We start from the raw sequence: 19,201 nt of genomic DNA, 5'->3' as shown, positions 1-19,201 counted from the left end.
AGTAAAATGCAATTTAAGCATCAGAAGCACTTTGTTACAAAAGTTTTTGTTTTAATTTTGTTGCTGTAGTGGTTTTGATTGATGGTAGCAGGATAGGAATGGAGAAAGATGAAACGAAAGGCATCAGGCTGGGACTTCAGCCGCACCTCAGTTTTATCCTGGTTTATTCACATAAAATTCCAAAGGGATTCTGCAACATCCTAGTGGCACATTTAAACGTTTCCTGGTGCTACACATTTCTGTGTTTCAGCGTCTGTTCTTCAAAAACTGTCAAATTGTCTTCTAGAATAGTTAAAATAGTAAAAATCAAGAAATCCAAAGTTGTTTCTCTTGCCAAAACACAAGCACCAGTTTTTCACTAATACTGCAAAGTAGGCCAACTAGCCTAAATCCTTATTTACACTTGGTGACTTAAACTGACCAGGCTCACTGAAAAAACTCATTACAAGGATTTGGGTTTCAAAAGAATGTCCCCAAAACAAGTCTCTAGACTACAACAAAATGTTAAAAACAAAATAAAAAAGGATCAGCAATGCAGATTAGTGTTACAGCCTTGAGACAGTTTAATTTGGGTAAAAGAAACTTGAAAAATAACACAAAAAAAGAGCTTAGAGAGCTGTGTAGATGATTTATTCTTGAGGTAAACATTTTATTCAAAAATAAATTACCAGATAATTTTAAAAGTCAGTCAGACATGGTCTCCATCTCAGAAGAAAGTCCTGTAAGGATACAAGTATTCACACCATGCGTCTGCTAACGACCCTTAAGAACAGGAGAAACTACTGTAAACCTACAACAGCAATTTATTCCTAAACAAACCAGACTGGCCAGCTGATCAGAGGCAAAAAAAGCAACCTTGACAACCGATTCTCTATAAAATGTGTACAAAGTTTATTTAAATACTTAACATACATGCCTGATTTGTAGTATGACAGAGACCGTACAGCAGGAGACTGGCGCTTGTGGTGAGAAATCGTGGATGGAATCAACACAAAAGAGCTCAGACAGATGCAGCCGTTAGTGTTGCCAACTAAAAACAGATTTTTCTCAGTGAAACACATTCAGCTGCTTCTGGAAACCCAGCTGTGACGACAAAAGGCTGAGCAGCAGAGTGAATTAGACCTCGGGTTAAAGGAATACCTGAACCCGTTCCTGCTGAGAGTTGAGCTGATGTGGTCCTCACCGCTCATGTCAGTTGGTTAAATATAAAGTGACAGAAGTGTATGAATACCTCACCAAGCATAAAGACTGGAAACGGAGAGAAACTACCGGCCTGGTTCTGTCCAGTTACAAACGATTGTTTTGAAAGAATATTCCGAGTTTGAGGGGTACGGAGATGTGGTTGGATCTTTCCCTTGATTCCATCTTTACAGAGCAACAATCAAACCCATGAATGACCAGGAACATCAAACTCACCGTTTCTACAACCAGCCAGTACCAGTGCAGCTTTAATGGAAGGCAGTGGATGAGAAAATGGTTTAAAATATATACGACTCGTCTCTAGCTGGGCTCTAAAAGCTCTTAACAGCATGCAGAAAGACGAACCTGGCAGGTTCACTACGATACACTGAAGTTAACTTCAAACGTCTCGCCAAATCTATAATCAGGAAAACACAAAAACCGCTAAAAAAAAAAAAAAAAAAAAAAAATGGAGGCTCCATACAGCGCTGCAGTTACCCCTCGCAATAATTAAAAGGGACACTGAGATTTGCAAACATCTTCTCTATAAGCAACCTGAGCCCAGTTTGATTATACAAATATCTGGTAATGTGTTCAATATGGAGGCAAAAGAAAAGAAAAAAAAATACAGCATCAATTTACTTCCTGCTTTTCCGTACAGACCGCTGTCGCTCCCGCATTTACTTTTGCTTTGGCAGAATTATTTCAGAGAATCACCTCATTAAGTTTTCTGAGTGAATGAGTCGGTTTTGGCCGCTGGAGTTGTGATTATCGAGCCAAAGCAGAAGTAAACCGTCTGCCCTGTAGGACATGATTCCATGCAATTCTCAGTCTGCATCCAGCGTTGTTAGCGGTTTCCCAGTGATGTCCGTTTTCACTCACTGCGGTCCGCTAGCAGCAGCAGCGACTGAGTGTGTGTGTGTGTCGCAGCAAAGGCACACGACAAGATCCTACAGGTCAGGTGGTTTTTGGCATGAGGTGATGACACTGACTTCTCTGCTCGGTCCTTTCATGAACGTGTAGTATGAGGCGTGAGGCACTGGGGGGCGATGAAGAGCAGGACAGACAAGCCATGATGGGCAGGGGTGGGGACGAAACATAAAAATAAACAAAACAGGGTCAGCTTTGGTGTTGAACTAGTTCCACAGTTCTAGGACTGGACAGCAATTGGGCGGGAGAGTGATGGACATAACGGGGAAGGGGGGGGGGGCATCAGTGAGTCTTTAACTTGGGTTTCTGTGAGCTTTGTTCTGCCAAGCTGGCTTTGATAGAGTTAACCACCGTCTGCCTCACGTTGTCCTCCATATAATGTTCACTTAGTGGCTTCAAAACCTGCAGGAAACAAGAGAAAGAGAGTGTGGGTTTTGTGTGATTTTAAATGGTTTACAATGGAGAAAGAAACTGAGGGAAAGGAAGAAAACGTTAAAATAACAAAAACAGGGCGCAGAGTCCAACATGCTCAACACAGAAACACAACAAAATATGTTCAACAAAAAGGACTTAAAGACTACTCTTCCCACATTCATCAGAATAAGGTGATTATAAACCGTTTGCCAGGTCTCCCAGATCCAAAGATGGTTGCATTTCTGCAGGTCTCCACACAGAGCAGATAAATTATAAGAATCCGGTACCACTGGGCTGAAAAATCAAAGAAAGAAGCCAGCAAACTGCAGAAGTTTCTACACGAGAAGGAAATCTAGGTCTGTGAGTCCAGCAGCTGGCCAGCAGCTATTTGGTCTTCTTGTAGTTGTTGTTGAGAGGAGCCAGAGCCCCGAGTCCCAGCGCGGCTCCTGATGGGAGGGAAGGAAGCAGAGAGACGGGCCACGCCAGGCGGCTCCTGACGGGCTCCGAAAGTTTGGAAAACACCTGAGAGAACAGCAGGGAGGAACAGCAGAGTTAAACAAGGGACAGACAGACGGGCCTAAACTGGAGCAGAGCGCTGGTACATTCACGGTCAGAAGACAGAACGGGGGGAAACGAAGGACACCGTGTAATATTCAACCATACAAATATAAATAGAGGAAAAGGAAAATCAGGCAGGACGGTGTGAACGGCAGGCAGGTAGAAGATTAGAGAAATGGGAGTCGACACATCTCACCTTTCTGACCGTCCTCTGTAAAGCAGGGGAGGCAGGAAGAGAGGGAGAAACGGGGAGGAGGGACAAGCAACAGGAGATGTGAGAGACACTTTTACAGCTAAACACACATTTGCTCTGCTGGGTCATGTCAGGTACAAAGACTGAGGTGGGACTAAGGAGGAGGAGAGAAGGAGAGGAGGAGAGAAGGAGAGAAGGAGCGCTGAAGTGAAACCCCAGTCCTCTGGGAGGATGGAAGATGGGACATGAACACAAAGCCGGACAGATGAGCAGAAACAGTTGATTTGAGAAGAAAATGATGAGGAGTCTTGTTGAACAGGGACACAGTAATACTAAACACAACTAACTAACATCACTAATATAAAATACAGCAAATCTTCAGCATCATTTGCACGAATCAGACATGGTTTTCCTACATGACATCCAACATTTGTTTCTATAAACCCCTTTTGTGCTCATGAACCAACATCATCATGCTCCCACTTTCCTGCTTCGTTGTCAGGATGATTTAACCTGAACGAACTGGAAACATCTGAGGCCAACAAACTTCTTTTCCGACTAGTTTGCCTATTTAATCTTGTTATGTGTATATATAAATTCTGTACAGAGTTCAATGTTAAGCAACGTCCTTCACAGTGTTTGAGTTGTGATGAAAAGCCACTGATAACTCCAGTCATGTCTGAAGCTTTTCCCTCACTGACTTTTAGAGCTGGATTGTGCAAGTAGCACGTTGTGGTGTAATTTAAGAAGAGCCATGGTTTATTCTGCAACTCCTAACACAGTCATTTCTGGATTCACAGATTCTTTTGCTCTAATCTTAGTGTACAATTGTTCATGTTTTAGTAGACTCAGCTCTATATCTAGGGCTGATTCTTCATGTGGAGACGTGATGCATACACGTGGACAGACCCAGAACAGATACAGCTCTGGACTGACCATGTTTTTGTAATCATGTACGACACGTAGACCACAATTTACTTTAACCACAGGTCTTCTAAAGACGCCAGTGATCTCAGTGACTTCACATTTGAAGCGTATCATTTTTATTTTATCTCTAAAAAATGTGTTTTCTTTCTGGGCTTCAAACTTACTTTACTTATCAACTAACAACACAATTATTGAAAGTGGATCTAATATTTATCATTCTGATATTGAATTTATATTGCAAAGTTGTGCACTCACGACTGTTTTACGCTCAAATCCTGGTGGGAAAAGGAGGTCAAACTTAACTTACTAATCTTGATTCTTAACCAACAATTATTTATAAAAGGTCAGGAGTGACAAAACCTATACAAATACACACATACAGCATCAAATAAAATGTTTAAAACTTCAACAAAATAAGTGTCAGGAAAATGACAACTATAAAACAGAACCAGCAGTCCAAACTGGTTTAAACCTAAACATTGAATATTTGAGGCAAATATAAAAAGAGCTGATCCATCAGGGTTCTTCACTCTCAAATTTGATTAACTTCACTCATTGATCAATGGAAGTCATGATATTATATTTATATCATTAGTCTCAATTTAAAACTAATTTAAAGATATTTGCAGTCTTTCTCAAATTCAGCTCCAACACACTCAGAAAGCTGGGAAAGAGGTAAACAAAGTCAAACACAAGTAAAATCCATTCTGGTGTTCTCCAATCGTAGTATCCTAGTACTAACTTGTGACAAGTCAAGATTAATATAAGTATAAAACGTATACTAATTTAGACTTGTGCTCAGTATAAACCCAAGCATGGCTGGGTCACGGCTCACACTTACCAAACATCTGAGAATCTTTTATTAGTCAAATCCAGATTTCTCAACACAAACCTGTGGGGAATCTAGGTTTTTCAACATTGTGACAGTCTGGGGAAATCTGAGTGTGCAAAGACCATCCATCTCAGATTATATCATCTATGAAGGACAAAAAAACCCAGCTTTGTGACGGTATCAGGGCATCAGTGCATGTGAGATGGGTGACTGGTTCATGAAAGCACTGGCAAAAATCTTTTCCCGCCAGGTTCATAGTTCAACAGGAAAATGCTGTGTATCATTATCCAACAACACAACGAAGAATTAGACAACCAGACAGCTGAGTGAGTTAAACACCCACTAGGAATGGATATTCCTCCTGCTAAACTGGGACCATTGCTTTCTAAAGTCCCTGATTAATAACATTTTATTAAAGTGAGGACTGGTTTATGACAATGCTAAGCATTAACTTCTCCCAACTTTTTTCTGAGTATGTTGTTGCTATCAAATTCTGGATTTATTTATATTTTCCAAAAACAACAGATATGATCTGTGACAATAACCTATATCCTGCTTTAAATAGTTCTTACATGAACACACACACAAAAACCGACTACCCACCTGTTCCCAGAGTGTGTCAGCCACCAGGTCTATCATCGTTCCCACTTCTCGAAACTCTCCCGAATACTTCACGTACGCCCACACGCAGAGTGACAGCAGCGCGATGCCCATGACCATGTTAGCGAGCGCTGCAAAGGTGCTCAGACCGATGAAGCCCGTCACCCCGGACACTATGTAGGTGACAAACATGACGGCGAATAGTGTGGCCGGCGTGCGTGCTGCATAAAAGATGTTTTTGCCATCGTTGTGTTTGCAGAAATTGGTATAGGCCTCATCCAGCTCGCCCTCGAGCTGGCTCTGGTAGCGCTGGCAGAACTCTTCACCACCCATTTTCTTCACAGAGCGGAACAAACGCACCGAGTGTTCACGGAACTCCTCGTGGCAGCGCTCCAGATCAGCCGGGGCGATGTAGGGCTTGTCTCCTCCACAGATCTGTCAGGACACGAGACAGAGTAGTAACTCCAGCCAGACATTGACGTCACTATTTTCGGCACTGACTGCACTCGTCAGAAGAACCTGTTCTCACCTGCTCCATGTTCTTGCCGTACAAATCTTTGGCTCCTGCCACAGCGGTCAAGTTGTTGGCCTCTGCTGTTGCCTAACAAACAGGAAAAGACAGATTTATTTAAGATAACATGGTAATGAGAGATGATTTAAAACTCTTCAAATGGACAATAACCAACCTGTAGCATAGACTTTGGGTGAGGCAGCTCCTCCCCTTGGTATATCTTTATGTAGGCCTGCATGAATAAAAAAAAAAAACAATAATAAAAACCAACATTTTTTACTTGTAACTTATTAGAAAAAGCCACTAGAATTTAGTAAAATCCTGCAGGACCTTGAAGTACTCCAGAAGATCTCTGCAGGTGACTTTGTTTCCTCCTATCTCCTTCACTACCAGCCGCTCTGGAGCCAGGAGGAGAGGCACCAGATGGGCCAGCTCCTTTTTAAAATCATCATCAATGTCTGAAACAGATGAACACATCAGCACTGATGACATATCTGATACATGTCACCGAGGCCCAGCATGTCTTTGCTTTCACTCTACTCAAGTACAGGTTTATGTTGTGGTGTTCTCACCTTTCAGCCTGCCGTCAAAGTACGGGTTGGTGGCAACCTTGAGGCCAGGATGTGGCAGCAAGAAGCAGCCGATGTTGGAGAAGCAGGAGTGAATGTGTTTCCTCACGTTCTGCAGCTCTTCATGTTGGTTCTGTTTAACCTAAGTCATGAAATAATACAGCGGAAGTGTATGAGTTTCTGGTTCGTAGGCTTTTTTTTTTTGTTAACGATATCTGGTCGGTCTCACATGTGACGCGACCATGTTTGCCCACATAAATATCTCACATTTTTTAGTCCAACCAACCTACATCAATTTAAAATCAAATGAGTATTTTCAATGTGACTACAGCTACGTATTACCTGCAGTCTTTTCTCCAGGAAAGCATTCCCTCCTTGCAAACCATAGTAATGTTCATAAGGATAACTCCAGTCCCGTATCAGGAACATCAGAGACTAAAACAGATAAACCACAAAAGACATCAGAAAAAAGACAAAACAAAAAAAAACAAAAAAAAAAACAAATAGTGGCATTCAATCATTAGGGCAAAATGTGTGTACACTCTTGTCAGAAACAATACCTGGAAAGGTTTTAGGTAAATCTCCTCCATTGCCAGTCGGCCATATTCTGTGAAGAGCTTCGTATGAAAGACAAATGGGGATCAGAAATTAGAAGACAACATAACACTTTGTTTTAATTCCCACCAAGGAGAGACGCCAATAACAAACCTGCAAATGCTGCAGATCATCCTCCTGTATATTCTGGGAGAGATTGTACACCTGAAGACAAGGAGATAAACATAATTAGATTGTAAACATGTGATTATAGGAAAGGTTTCTGTGAAAGAAGACATGTAGAAGCTTCACCTGTACAGAGCTGGTCATTGTACTGAGGGCAAACACAGTTGCACAATCCTTTATAGTGGACTGGCTGTCAAACGCTCCCTGAGTGTCAACCAGGAGCACGGCCACCTGCAAACAGCCACCAGTTTATGTTAGTGGTTTGTGAAAATTCAATATCTTATATAGAAGTATTAATAATACTGATTAGGACTGCAACGATTCCTCGATTACCTCGAGTAACTTCAATTACAAAAATGATAGAGGAATTTCCTCTGCCTCAAAGCCTCATTTAATTAAAAAATAAATTTAAAGCCCAAGTTTCCCAAATTATTTTAAGTGACACAATGTGCTTACACATATTATATACATAATAAAAGGCATTTATTTATTTACTTACATGCCATTATTATGTATATCTATATAGGTACGCATCCGGGACCGAAAACGGTGACAGCAACATTGAGCAAATGCAGCACACAGCAAAAGTAATAAGAGGAAGACACAGAAGATGTCGAAGGTGTGTCATCATTTTAAATTAGAAAAATTAAGGTCCCAGTCCACATTGTGTAAGACTCTAGTTCTTGCTTAAACAGAAATGCTCAGCATTACCAGCACCTGGAAATCCCAGGCTGTGCTCAGGCATTTCTGTTAAATTTATTGGTTCTGAATGTGAAGTTGCACAATTTAAAAAGGCAATGAATATTTTTTATTTTTGATATTTAGGAAAAAATAAGTTTGAAGTCATTTCAATTTTTAAAGTGATCCATCTTGTTCTTTATTGTATATTTATAATTGGGCTTTAATTAAGCGAAAGTAAGTTTTATCCGATTACTTGATGAATGGATGGAATATTGGATAGAATACTTGATAGCTGCAGCCTTAACACTGATGGTGAGGGATACTCTACCTTGCTGCCATCAGGCTTGTCCACCACGAACACTTCGCTCCATGCCTGAATTCCTGTGGTCTCCCTTTCACAGCCTCCCCTCCAGGTGAACCCTGTGAGAGGCTCATCATCGCCTCCAATCCATGAGCTGGTTTCCTAAATAGGACAGAGAGAGAGGGAGCAGGGAGGAGGTTAGAAGAACAAGGAAAAAAAAAAACTGGATGGGGCACAATGGACTGGAGTCTTTTCACCTTTGGTAAAGATTTGCACCCAGTATAATGTAGTTCAACATGATTCTTGTCACCACAGTTTTCTTAGAACCTCTAGTGATATAGAGGTTTGAAATGTATCCGTACATCTATCGATCTTACAAAAACAAAACAGAAAAATCAGTTGATGCTATAGCGAAATCCTTGTTTGACTTGAATCATAATCTATTTTGACACAAGAGTACAATTATTCTCAGGTTTTTACATGTTACATTTTACAGTTGTAATATGACATATTTGAAAGTATAATTGTGCAACATCAGATCGATAGAAGTTGATAGACCAAAAAAACAAAACAAGAGAGATTAATCAAACACCTCATTTCATGTTGGTATTCTGTTTAAGCCACTTCTCACTAAACACTCCTCAACAATGTAAACATGTTTCTGGTAAAACCAAGCTTGTTTGTTTGTCCGGGTGAATGTAAGCTGAACCACGTACGAAAAGGAGCTTCAACAGCAAATACCTGCTTTGCAATTCAGAGTATGCAGAAGCAGCAGTTCATGTTAGTGGAAGGATCCCGTGCAGCCCTGCTCCAACTACGATCTGATGACCGAGTAAAACATGGCAGCAATTTTTGGCCTCAGATATGATGTCACCACAACGGCAGAATAGTCCGCAGTTTTTATTTTGGCCATAAAATGACTCACACATCAGATAGTGAAATAAGATATCTGTTGTAACCAATCTTGCAGCCGATAGTAGCCTCAAATGTAGTTTTGAATGTTTCAAAAACTTCAGTGAGGCCGCTGCTATGACCAAAGTCTAAACCAACATTAGGAATGTAGGATGGAATGAAGTGTTGATGAAGGTGATGCTTGCACTGTTGTGGTAAAACCAGAACAAATCCAAACAATTTAGTTAGGTACTAAACTAGCAAGAAAGCCTAACTTTGGGTATTCAAATAAAGAAGAAAAGTTGCTTGAGTGGTGTCAAGCAGAAACCTTTTCTGGATGTCATGAATGTACCAAGAAGGATGCAGGACGGAACAAAAATAGAGGAGGAAATGCAGCAGCAAACATGTGGACATAAACTACTCCAGTAAACAGTAAACCATCAATTTTAAATCTGTCAGCTCATAAAACCTACTTCAGGGATTTTAAATTTGCCACTTGCTTGACTTGCATTCCAGCTTTCTACAATTCAGTGGATATAATTTTTGTACTCTGCACGTCAGACATAATGTCAGTGTGGTGACTTTACAAGTCAGCAGTCTGATAATACTTCCCACAATAAGCAAAACACACAGCTCTTAAAGTTGCCCACACGTGGGATGTGTTTCAAATCGTGCATTTGTGCCCTCACACATTTTCAATTCGATTTTTTTTATATAGAATCTCTTACAATACAAGTAGTCTCTAGCCGCTTTCCAGAGACCTAGAGCATGACCACCGAGCAATTATTACATAAACAGAGGCAGGTAAAACCTCCTGTGGTGGGAGAAAAAACTTAAGCTAAACAGTGGCAAGGAAAACCCCCCCTTTAAGAGGGAAGAAACCTTGAGCAGGACCTGGATCATAAGGGGGAAATCTCCTGCTGGAGGCTAGCCAGGTAAACTAGGTAAAGGGGGACCAGAAAGAGAGAATGAAGAACAGAGGAGAAGCAAAGTTATATAGTCTATTACACATAAAACAAGATACATTAGTAGACATTAATCATTAGAGTTGTATGTACATATTACTGATACATGGTTAGTTGATATTAGTGATGCACCGATTGTTCGGTAACCGAAATTGTTCGGCCGAAAATGGCAAAAAAACACTTTCGGTGTTCGGTGGAATAAGTGGGAAAAAAACCGAACAATTAATAACGGCCTTGTAATATAAGGAAATAGACTGGCCCCTCCCGTAACTGTTGTGCACCACATAAATCGTTGGCCAACCAAAAACTAACCACATAAGAATTTAACTAACATTCACCAGGAGGTGGAACCAAAACAACATAAATCAATCTATTACAGGTGCGTTTAGATGACGAAATCAAACAGCGAAGAGCGTGGAGTGAAGTGGTGCGGTGCAAACATGTCACTAGTGTGGAAGTATTTTAGTGGCAAAGAATAATACAAGAATGGCTGTTTGCAAGAATGTTCTGCTCAAATATCTAGAGAGGGCACATCTGCAAAGTCTTTCAGCTACAAGTTTGATTTATCATTTGAAATGATAAAAAACCCTGAGCGCTTTAATGCATTTTTATTGTTTTAAGGCCTATGTTACAATGTTCAGTCAGTTAAGCCTAACGTAAGCTCAAAGATGGCCAAAAAATGTTTTTTGCTAATCTATTTATTTTAAGTTATTGTTCTTTGCTGGTATAATGTCTGCTGGAATATTTAAGAAATGCTGGGAAATTAAAACATTTTCAGTTTTTTATGTTCAACAAATGTTTTCTACCTTGTAATTTTGTAAAATATTTTTTTCTTTTAAAAGCATGCCTAAATCAAATTTATTTGATTTATGCAATGGTGAAAAAATTGGCAAAATAAATGAAAAACTTCGAAGAACCATGTTCGGTATTGTTCGGTATTCGGCCAAGTGTTTATTATTATTTTCGGTTTCGGTTTCGGCCACAAATTTTCATTTCGGTGCATCACTAGTTGATATACTACAGAAACGACTAAATAAACAAGTGTAGACAGCAGAAAGTGAGGGTGGGACTGCAGGTCAGTATATCTCAGTAGAATTTGAGGGTTGAAGTGTGTTCACATCAACAATTCTGTCCATCCAGCCCAACAGCTGTGAGAACGGCTATAACAATCCTCCATTTCTCCTGAAGTTCTATGAGGCCTTGTATAAAGAGCAACTGTAATCTGATCCTGGTGATATCTGTGTCCAGCTGCTGTCAGGATGCCTGAAGAACTGTTACTAGATAGATATGAAGAAGAATGGGCTTGTGTGCATGTATGTGGCTTATAAATCCAGGAAGGTTTCTACCCTCCTAGTAAAGTTCGCTCAAGTTGCTCAACAAATCAAGAACTATTAATCCTAAAAGATTTACAACATTTTCCTTCACATAAGACTAAAACCAGTTAAACCCCTTAGTCATATTTGTTTATGTGGAGTCACATCTCAATCTTCAAATCCAGCAAAATCCCAGTGGAAAACAAACTGGAAGTACTTGTCCTTGCTCGTCACTTACATGAGCGTGCCATCTGTAATCTCAACACTGCACTTGTACATTGAGGCCATCTGTTTTCATAGTGTCTGCTGACTGCCAGTTACACAATAATACGGCCCAGAGGAAGGATGAGCAGTGCTGTGTTTACTAAGCAGATGTAAACACCCTGTCAGACTTTTAGAATTAGAAATAAAGTGACTGATTTACTTTATCCAAAGATATGTGCAAGAACTTCAAAAGCATATGAACTGACATATCTGTCACTAAAAAACTACCCTGTGTTAAAGTATAAAATGCTGCTTAAATGATCTTGAGTCTTAATTTCCAGAACATGTTGCACAACAGAAACCTAGTAATGGAGACCAAAAATGTTTTTGAATTAGTATTTAAATATATGTTTATTTCTGATGGAAACTTGCATTAATAAGGAATTCAATGGAGGTAAATGTGTATAAAGAAAAATATTCTATAAATTAAATAAAGTGGTATAAAACAATACTATACAGTAACATTTGAAGTGAATTAAAAACACACATGCAAGAATTGTGAACACCATCAATTCTTGTCTTTGATTAAATGTATGACTATATATATATATATATATATATATATATATAATTGCCACACAGCTGAAGGTGGTTTAGAGAAGGTTCAGCGACACTGAAGAGAAACTACAGTTCACTCTGGGCAGGGTTACTGATCCCAAACAGGCCATAAAGTTAAAGTTTATAGCCTACTGTTTCCATAATAAAAACAAGTTATATATAGCTAAAAACAACTATATAACTACTATCTTAATCACAAATTTTACAATAACAAACACACAAATGATATAATTATTATTAAATAAAAAACCATGATGCCACCCCCAAGTAAAGAAAAAACAAATTGTGGAGATTTGAGTATTAAAAAAAGTGGATAAAGTTCTTCTGGAAAAAAAAAATCTGGACTGGCAGGTCACACTCACTGGGGGGAAAAAAAACAAACAAAAAAAACAACCAAGAAAATTGCAATGGGTGCATCTCTAATACAAATCATGGGACTGACATTGACCCACCTGATTGTGCATGTAGCGCAGCATGAAGTCCAACAGGAACGACTTGCCCTTGCGAAAGGCCCCGGCCACAGACACGACCACCACGTTCAGGTCTTTCACATGATCCTGCAGCAAGATCTTCTCCAGCGCCGTGGCGTCCAGCTCAAAGCTGTGCTCATCCTCATTGGCCAGGACAATTTGGATGGGCCTTGCCTTGTCTTCCTCTACCAGAGGCTGAAGACACACATTTGCAATCAATCAGGATTGCTAGCTTTGAAAGAAATTTAAGGGACTACAGTGCTCATGGAGCAGGTTTCAGTGAGGAGACAGAACTCTGGTAGAAAGCAAAAACAGATACAAAGATGACTGTATTTTCTTTTAACTGTGAATTTAAATGTTTTGTAAACCCCGAGGAATGATCCTTTTCAGAAGGGGGAAATGTTTTGAAGCTTTTACCTTCATACAACCGCAAGGTTTTAGGATCTCTAATTAATGCATGACTGTAATATTTCTCTCTGGAATACTTCATCATGCATTATTCATTTACTTTTAGTTAACTTAATTCTTAGACTCAATCTGATTAATATATGTAACATAATCAGTCTGCAAATTATAGCTGCAACTATTTGATAAAAACTGCTTCAGAACCCTCAACTTTAAAGCCAATAAAACAAAGAATATACATCAGTTTTGATCATATCTGACATAAAAAAGAGATCATTACAAATATTTATTTTGATTTCTCCCATTCCTGTTCATAAGTTATTACTTTAATTTGTAAATTCTGATACTCTTTCATCTTCTTACAAATGGGTTTTTCCCCCATCAGATTGAATCACAATATTCAGTCTGGAGTCAAAACAAAGGCAAACAGCAACTCTAATTACTCTTATGTAAAATATTAGATATGATCCAGAAAATGAAAAAGCAAGTGCATAGAGACGTCACCTCTTCTTCTTCAATGCCTTCATCTGGTGAGGGGGTGAGGCTGTCATGTTTGCCCATATTGGAAGTCATGGATGCGGGGAGCAACACGTCCTCCAGGTCTTCAGGTCTGGCTAAAGGAGACTTTTTCTTATGTCGATAAATGGGGACATCTTCCACACCACTCAGGCCTTTAGACAACAAGACAAAATAAAAGTGGTTACATTAAAATTTGCTGCATGTTCAAAGTTAAAGTGTGGGGGAGAAAAATTTGGAATTTACATGGTACGAAATTGACTCAGGGAGAATAAACTTCTTTATGATTTATAACCAACTATTGGTTTGGGAGATTGAGGGTAAAGTGGAATTCCCTTCACAGATCAAAGTCAAGATGGGAATATTTCCAGCTTTCATTGCAGAGCTAAATAGTGTTATCCACTCTGGACTTCCCATCTAGGTCAAACTCGAAAATAGCCTTGCAGAGTAAAAAAAAAAAAAAAGAAAAAAGAAACACACATGGAAAAAAAAAAAAGTCACAATGGGCCAGAAAAAGGGACACGGGTAAAGTATGTTACCAGGACAGCACTCACTCTCGGCCATTTTGTTGTTCCAATAAAAAATAATAATTCTTTAAATCTAAAACATGTTTCCTGTGAAATTGACAGATTTCCTTCTGTGTTTCTAAAACACAATTGCAAGTAAGAGTACTACTAGGTAAAACGAATTTTGCTAATATTCATCTTAACTTGTGGCTTTATTTTAAAAAGGTAGCCACTTATACATTGATCAGGAATTTAGGGAAAATGTCCCAAAAACTTGTATTGATATTGGCATGTGAGAGGAAGAAAACAAAACACATGGCATTGTATTGAAACTGGAACCATCTTGATCATCAAAATATTGCCTCACTTTATTCTTAAAATAATCCTTTTGGGATAAAGAACAAAATTGCTTTAACATTCCCATTACCGGTAACTACATTTCCTTCTTTCCATGAAGAACAGCTATCTGTTTGTCATCTCCCTAAAAGAAATTGCAGACAGAGCTTTGTAATGATACTCCCTCCTGACAATCCCTAAACCAGTTAGATCCTCCCTCACTAACAAAGGTCCTTTAAACAGGTTGGACCACAAGAATAACACTTTGTTCATTTAAATATCTACATGATTAAATGTCCAGCTCTTCTTCTACTCCAACTGCACGTTAAAGAAATATGATGTTGTTCACGCTCTTTTCATTTTCCAATGTTTTAAAAACCAAAACTTAGTCAGTAAAATTTTAATAAATAATCAACTGGGTCTAGAACAGTAAAGTGTGGAAAAAGCTGCTTTAACTAAAACCTTGTTTGGATGATTTGTGCAACGATCAATATAACATTAAGATTTTTGTAATCATTTTTTAGTTGTACTATTAATTCTTTACATTCTTACATAACAGACACTTTTGTTGAATGTATATCTCGTCAAGCTTTCTGTAATTGAAATTTTTCCCAAAACATTTTAGAAGCCAGGTAAACAAAAACAAATCGTAAAAAAAGGTAACTGGTTAATGAATACTACAACTCATTCCCATTTTAATGTGGTAAAAGGGTAGATTTAATATCAAGCAATATTGTTGCCTTTTTGGAATATATGTAAAAGGTAAGGTCAAAGCTCAAACTGGAGGTGCTGCAAAGGCCAGAAGTAATGTTGATAAGCACAAAGCAGTTACTGTAATCTGCCCCGCACACAAATTAGGCCTGAACAGTTCCATAGTCTGTAGCATTGCAGGTTCCCATCAAGTCCAGAGCAGCACTCAGCAAAATGAAGTGGCACAGAGTGCAGCCATAGCGAGCACCCGTACAAAGACACTATTCTGTTGAAACTGAGTAGTCTGTATTGCAGCAAATATAAGGGAAGAAAAACAAATTGGTGTGTAAAGAAGTATAGAAGCTTGTTATAAAATATGGGATATGCTGAATGTGCACAGCTGCTTCATAGGGGTGGGCGATATGGCAAAAATATCATCACAAGTTAAAAAAATAAATAAAATCACCATTTCCATTTGATCAATATCTTCAATTAAAAAAAAAATTAAAAACAGACGATACATGTTGCTAAGGGTGATAATAATTTAAAGAGACTACTAAAATTGGGTTTAGAGCCATCTGACACGTTATTGAAAACTAGGATAGCAGTGTACCATTGTCCTCAATGCAGAAATGGGACCAGAAAAAAAATCTTGAATGATTGCAGTTGTCAGTTTCAATAACGGACGTTTTGTCTGTCAGTTTTCATGTTTTGACAGTTTTTTTCCTTTCTTATTATTTACATTCTGCTCAGTATTCCAACTTTCGAGAAAGCTGGTTTGTGTAGAAAATCTCCTTTAAAATTTCCTTCAAGCTTATTAAAGTTAAAGATTTAATTGCACTCCGACAGCTGAATTAACTTTAAACCTTCTGGATTTTTACCAGTACATCTTTTTTTGGAAAAGTATTTAGGCCTGGGCATCTCCTACCGCGGGTCAGCTACTTTAAACAGGCGTTAACCCCTCATTTTTGTACCGTCTTGAACGGTACCATATCCTTTGCGAGATAAAAAGTAAAAGCTTCTGTTACCTCTTTCCATCGCTTGCTTGACTTGTCAAATATCTGTGTTAATGTTGTCTGTTTTGGTCTCATGCTAGCTGCTGCCTGCGGTGCTGCCGGGCCCCTGGCTGTTTGGCTCTCATACAGCTTGGGGTCCTTCCTCTCCAGGGGATTAAAGCGATATGTCGTGTTACCAACCGGTAACGGTTTCTGTGCAAACTTTGCAAATTACATTTGATTGAGCTTCAGATCACTTGCAGAAAATCCAAACCAATTCCATATAAATAAGGTGGCTGTTGTTTTGCGACCAACTCCGTTTGGGCTTCAGCCATCGCTCTCCGCTATGATTGGACGGTCAGGTTGCCGACGTCAATACGTCTCGTGAGTCTGTGCATCAGCATAGAACTGCAATTAATAGGATGCGTCCTAAACGATCCCATGATCTCTGCAGTTGAAAGATCGTCTTCATATCGCCCACCCCTACTGCTTCATGATAAAGTGGCTTGTGCATTGTCCTGTCCCTCAGCTGGCAGAAAATTAGGGCAAAACTAAATGAGCCATCTTACTTTTATTGTGTTGGCACTGATATTAGCAGATGTTTACTGGGCTGTCCATACAGTCATGTTTACCAAGGGATGAGTTTATCCTGCGTGTTGTACACCCACAGAAGAAGAGCTCTCGAGTCTTTTCTCTTGCATCCTTCCTATTATGATAAGGGCCTATCTTTAACTATACATACCTAAAATAGTGTGTCTATGCAATCCAGCCTACATCTCTGCACAGCATCCAAAATCAGCTCTCACCTCCCTTAACTCCTGCACTAAATCTCAGATCACTTTCACTACGGCATGGTCCACTTTACTTAAGCTTTCATGCTTTAACCCATTCAGACCTAAGAATATGCTTTAAAATTCTAAAAGCCTGAAAATGATCCACTCTGCGAACTAAAAACATGACATTTGGAGGTCAAACTATCCGATTTTATTATTTTAAACTATGCTCTCCATATAAATTATTCATTTCAATATAATATTTAGATAAAATAGAGTAAAAAGAAAAGTTGCATCATACAAGGAAAATATATTACAATAATTAAGCAATAACACAATGTAAAAGAACTTCTATAGTGAAACAGCACAACAATATATCTGATACATAAAAATGTGGTTACTCTGTGTAAAGAGAAACCAGCAGTGACTGAGATTAAGAAATAGCAATTCTAGGTAGCCTCTTAAAAATCAATTTCACCAACTTCTTTGTCCTTCAGTACCAAACACAACCTGACTCGGGGTCTTTGGACACAAGTCAAGTAGGTCAAATGTTTAATTGCAGCACACAAACCAACACAGTTTGAGGGCAAAGTGCAGATTAAGAGCAGTCAGAGAAAGTTGTTGCCACAGAGGCAAGTGGCCTGTTTGAAAGAAGACATAAAGGTCATTATGATAACAGATTCCCAACCATACAGTATGTCAGTAATGAGCCCTGGCGACTGTCTTGCCATCCCAGTCTTAACAAGGTTTAACAGATGTCACATGTATTGATAAAAAGCATTCTGACATTTACTCAATTTGCCAACATAGTTACACAATACCAGGGCTGCAAAAACTACTTTATTAGCAATTTATGTGGATAATATTCTGTTAAAATAGAGGCATTTTTTAGGGTATATACATATGAAAACATAACAATAATAAAAACATATACACATAAAAAAGTCACTAAAGTCCAGTGTCCAATCTTGTCTTCCCCAAAATTGACAATCCAAAAATAAATAAAGTAACATCACAAAGAAATTAAAGACCATTAAGTATTCAAACATCTGCGTGGACAAATACATTTTCTATTGACTAACAAGCTCTACATACAGTGCCTTAAAATCTAAGCAAAAACAGCACTGTTGCAAGTTAATTATTCACTAATACATTTATATCCATCTATCCGAGCATCATTAAACACTTCAAAGATTTGAAACAATGATATGCCAACGTAAGAAATGAAAAAAACAAACAAACTTAATCTATTTATTTCTATTTGGTTTAATAATCGGTGTTTCCGCTCACTTTAAAACACAGAAACTGATCGTTTTCAATTGGCATCTAAATGATCTGGATAAGTTTACTAACAAACTGAACATACTAATAATAGGGTTTCAAAAATATCCGAGTCATCAGCGACATGAGATTACCGCGCCGTTACAGGGTTTGTGGAAACTGAAACTGTTATCGCTATAGATAACTTTAAAGTATTGAAACCACTAATGTGGCTATAATAAATGATGTTAAAAACAGTAAAACAGCGAAAGTGACGGACCGCGCTAATGAGCCGACAGGTGTCCCGCTGGATTTGGTATCAGGGTCACAATCTAGTTTTAAAAAAAAGAAAGCTCCCCCGCTGTTATTATTGTATAAAACACTTTACAAAGTGAAAACATGGCCAATAAAATAAAAAAGTATCACATTTCTGCTCATTTTTAGTCTAAAGTTTCGACTCTGGCGAAAGTGTTATTGTGAGCAGGGACATAATCTGCTGAGGGTACCACATTCAGCACGACACCGGGGCTCTCCAGCTGACAACACGGGCACTGGCTAACGGAACAGCGAGCCAGACCGCAGAAACACAAACACATTCTACTATACTACCACTTCACACGGTTTAATTACCTTCTCGTAGCGCGACTAACGTACTAAAAGCGCAGCGGTTTACCTTCGTCTATGACTTGGTTTTTGCAGTTGGGTTCGAAGTGATTTCTGCTCCTCAGCCTGCTCACCTCCGCCATCTTGGAATACTGAAATCTGACGTTGCTGACGTCACAGGAGCTTTTTTTCTTCTCGCGCGGCATCGTGAAGTTTCGACCGCCCCGAGAATGCCGCACCA

General features: G+C 39.0%; 1 protein-coding gene across 2 annotated transcripts; it reads right to left on the bottom strand.

Moving 5' to 3' along the window:
• Positions 1–614: 614 nt before the first annotated feature.
• Positions 615–19,126, bottom strand: atl2 (atlastin GTPase 2). Of its 2 annotated transcripts, XM_061746229.1 has the most exons (15): positions 19,031–19,126; positions 13,786–13,952; positions 12,859–13,071; positions 8,443–8,577; positions 7,560–7,664; positions 7,422–7,472; positions 7,274–7,330; positions 7,056–7,148; positions 6,717–6,855; positions 6,475–6,602; positions 6,320–6,376; positions 6,163–6,234; positions 5,637–6,068; positions 2,727–3,045; positions 2,387–2,511 (listed from the first exon to the last, which is right to left on the bottom strand). In XM_061746229.1, the coding sequence occupies exons 1-14, from the start codon at positions 19,101–19,103 to the stop codon at positions 2,908–2,910; spliced, it is 1,860 nt and encodes a 619-aa protein (XP_061602213.1). In that variant the 5' UTR covers positions 19,104–19,126; the 3' UTR covers positions 2,387–2,511; positions 2,727–2,907. The 2 variants fall into 2 exon arrangements, with proteins under 2 accessions (XP_061602214.1, XP_061602213.1); XM_061746230.1 differs by lacking the exon at positions 2,727–3,045 and having other exon boundaries at positions 615–2,511.
• Positions 19,127–19,201: the final 75 nt, after the last annotated feature.

This window comes from Cololabis saira, chromosome 17, assembly GCF_033807715.1.
Source record: "Cololabis saira isolate AMF1-May2022 chromosome 17, fColSai1.1, whole genome shotgun sequence".
Lineage (NCBI taxonomy): Eukaryota > Metazoa > Chordata > Actinopteri > Beloniformes > Belonidae > Cololabis > Cololabis saira.
This window is presented reverse-complemented; position numbering and strand designations above follow the sequence as displayed.

What these genes read in the sequence shown, in the direction of transcription:
- atl2 (XM_061746229.1), bottom strand. Translation starts at nt 19,103, where the DNA reads ATGGCGGAGGTGAGCAGGCTGAGGAGCAGAAATCACTTCGAACCCAAC. An exon ending in ATGATCTGCAGCATTTGCAG is followed by an intron (nt 7,331 to 7,421) that starts GTTTGTTATTGG and finishes TTTCATACGAAG; the next exon opens with CTCTTCACAGAATATGGCCG. An exon ending in TTTACCTAAAACCTTTCCAG is followed by an intron (nt 7,149 to 7,273) that starts GTATTGTTTCTG and finishes TATCTGTTTTAG; the next exon opens with TCTCTGATGTTCCTGATACG.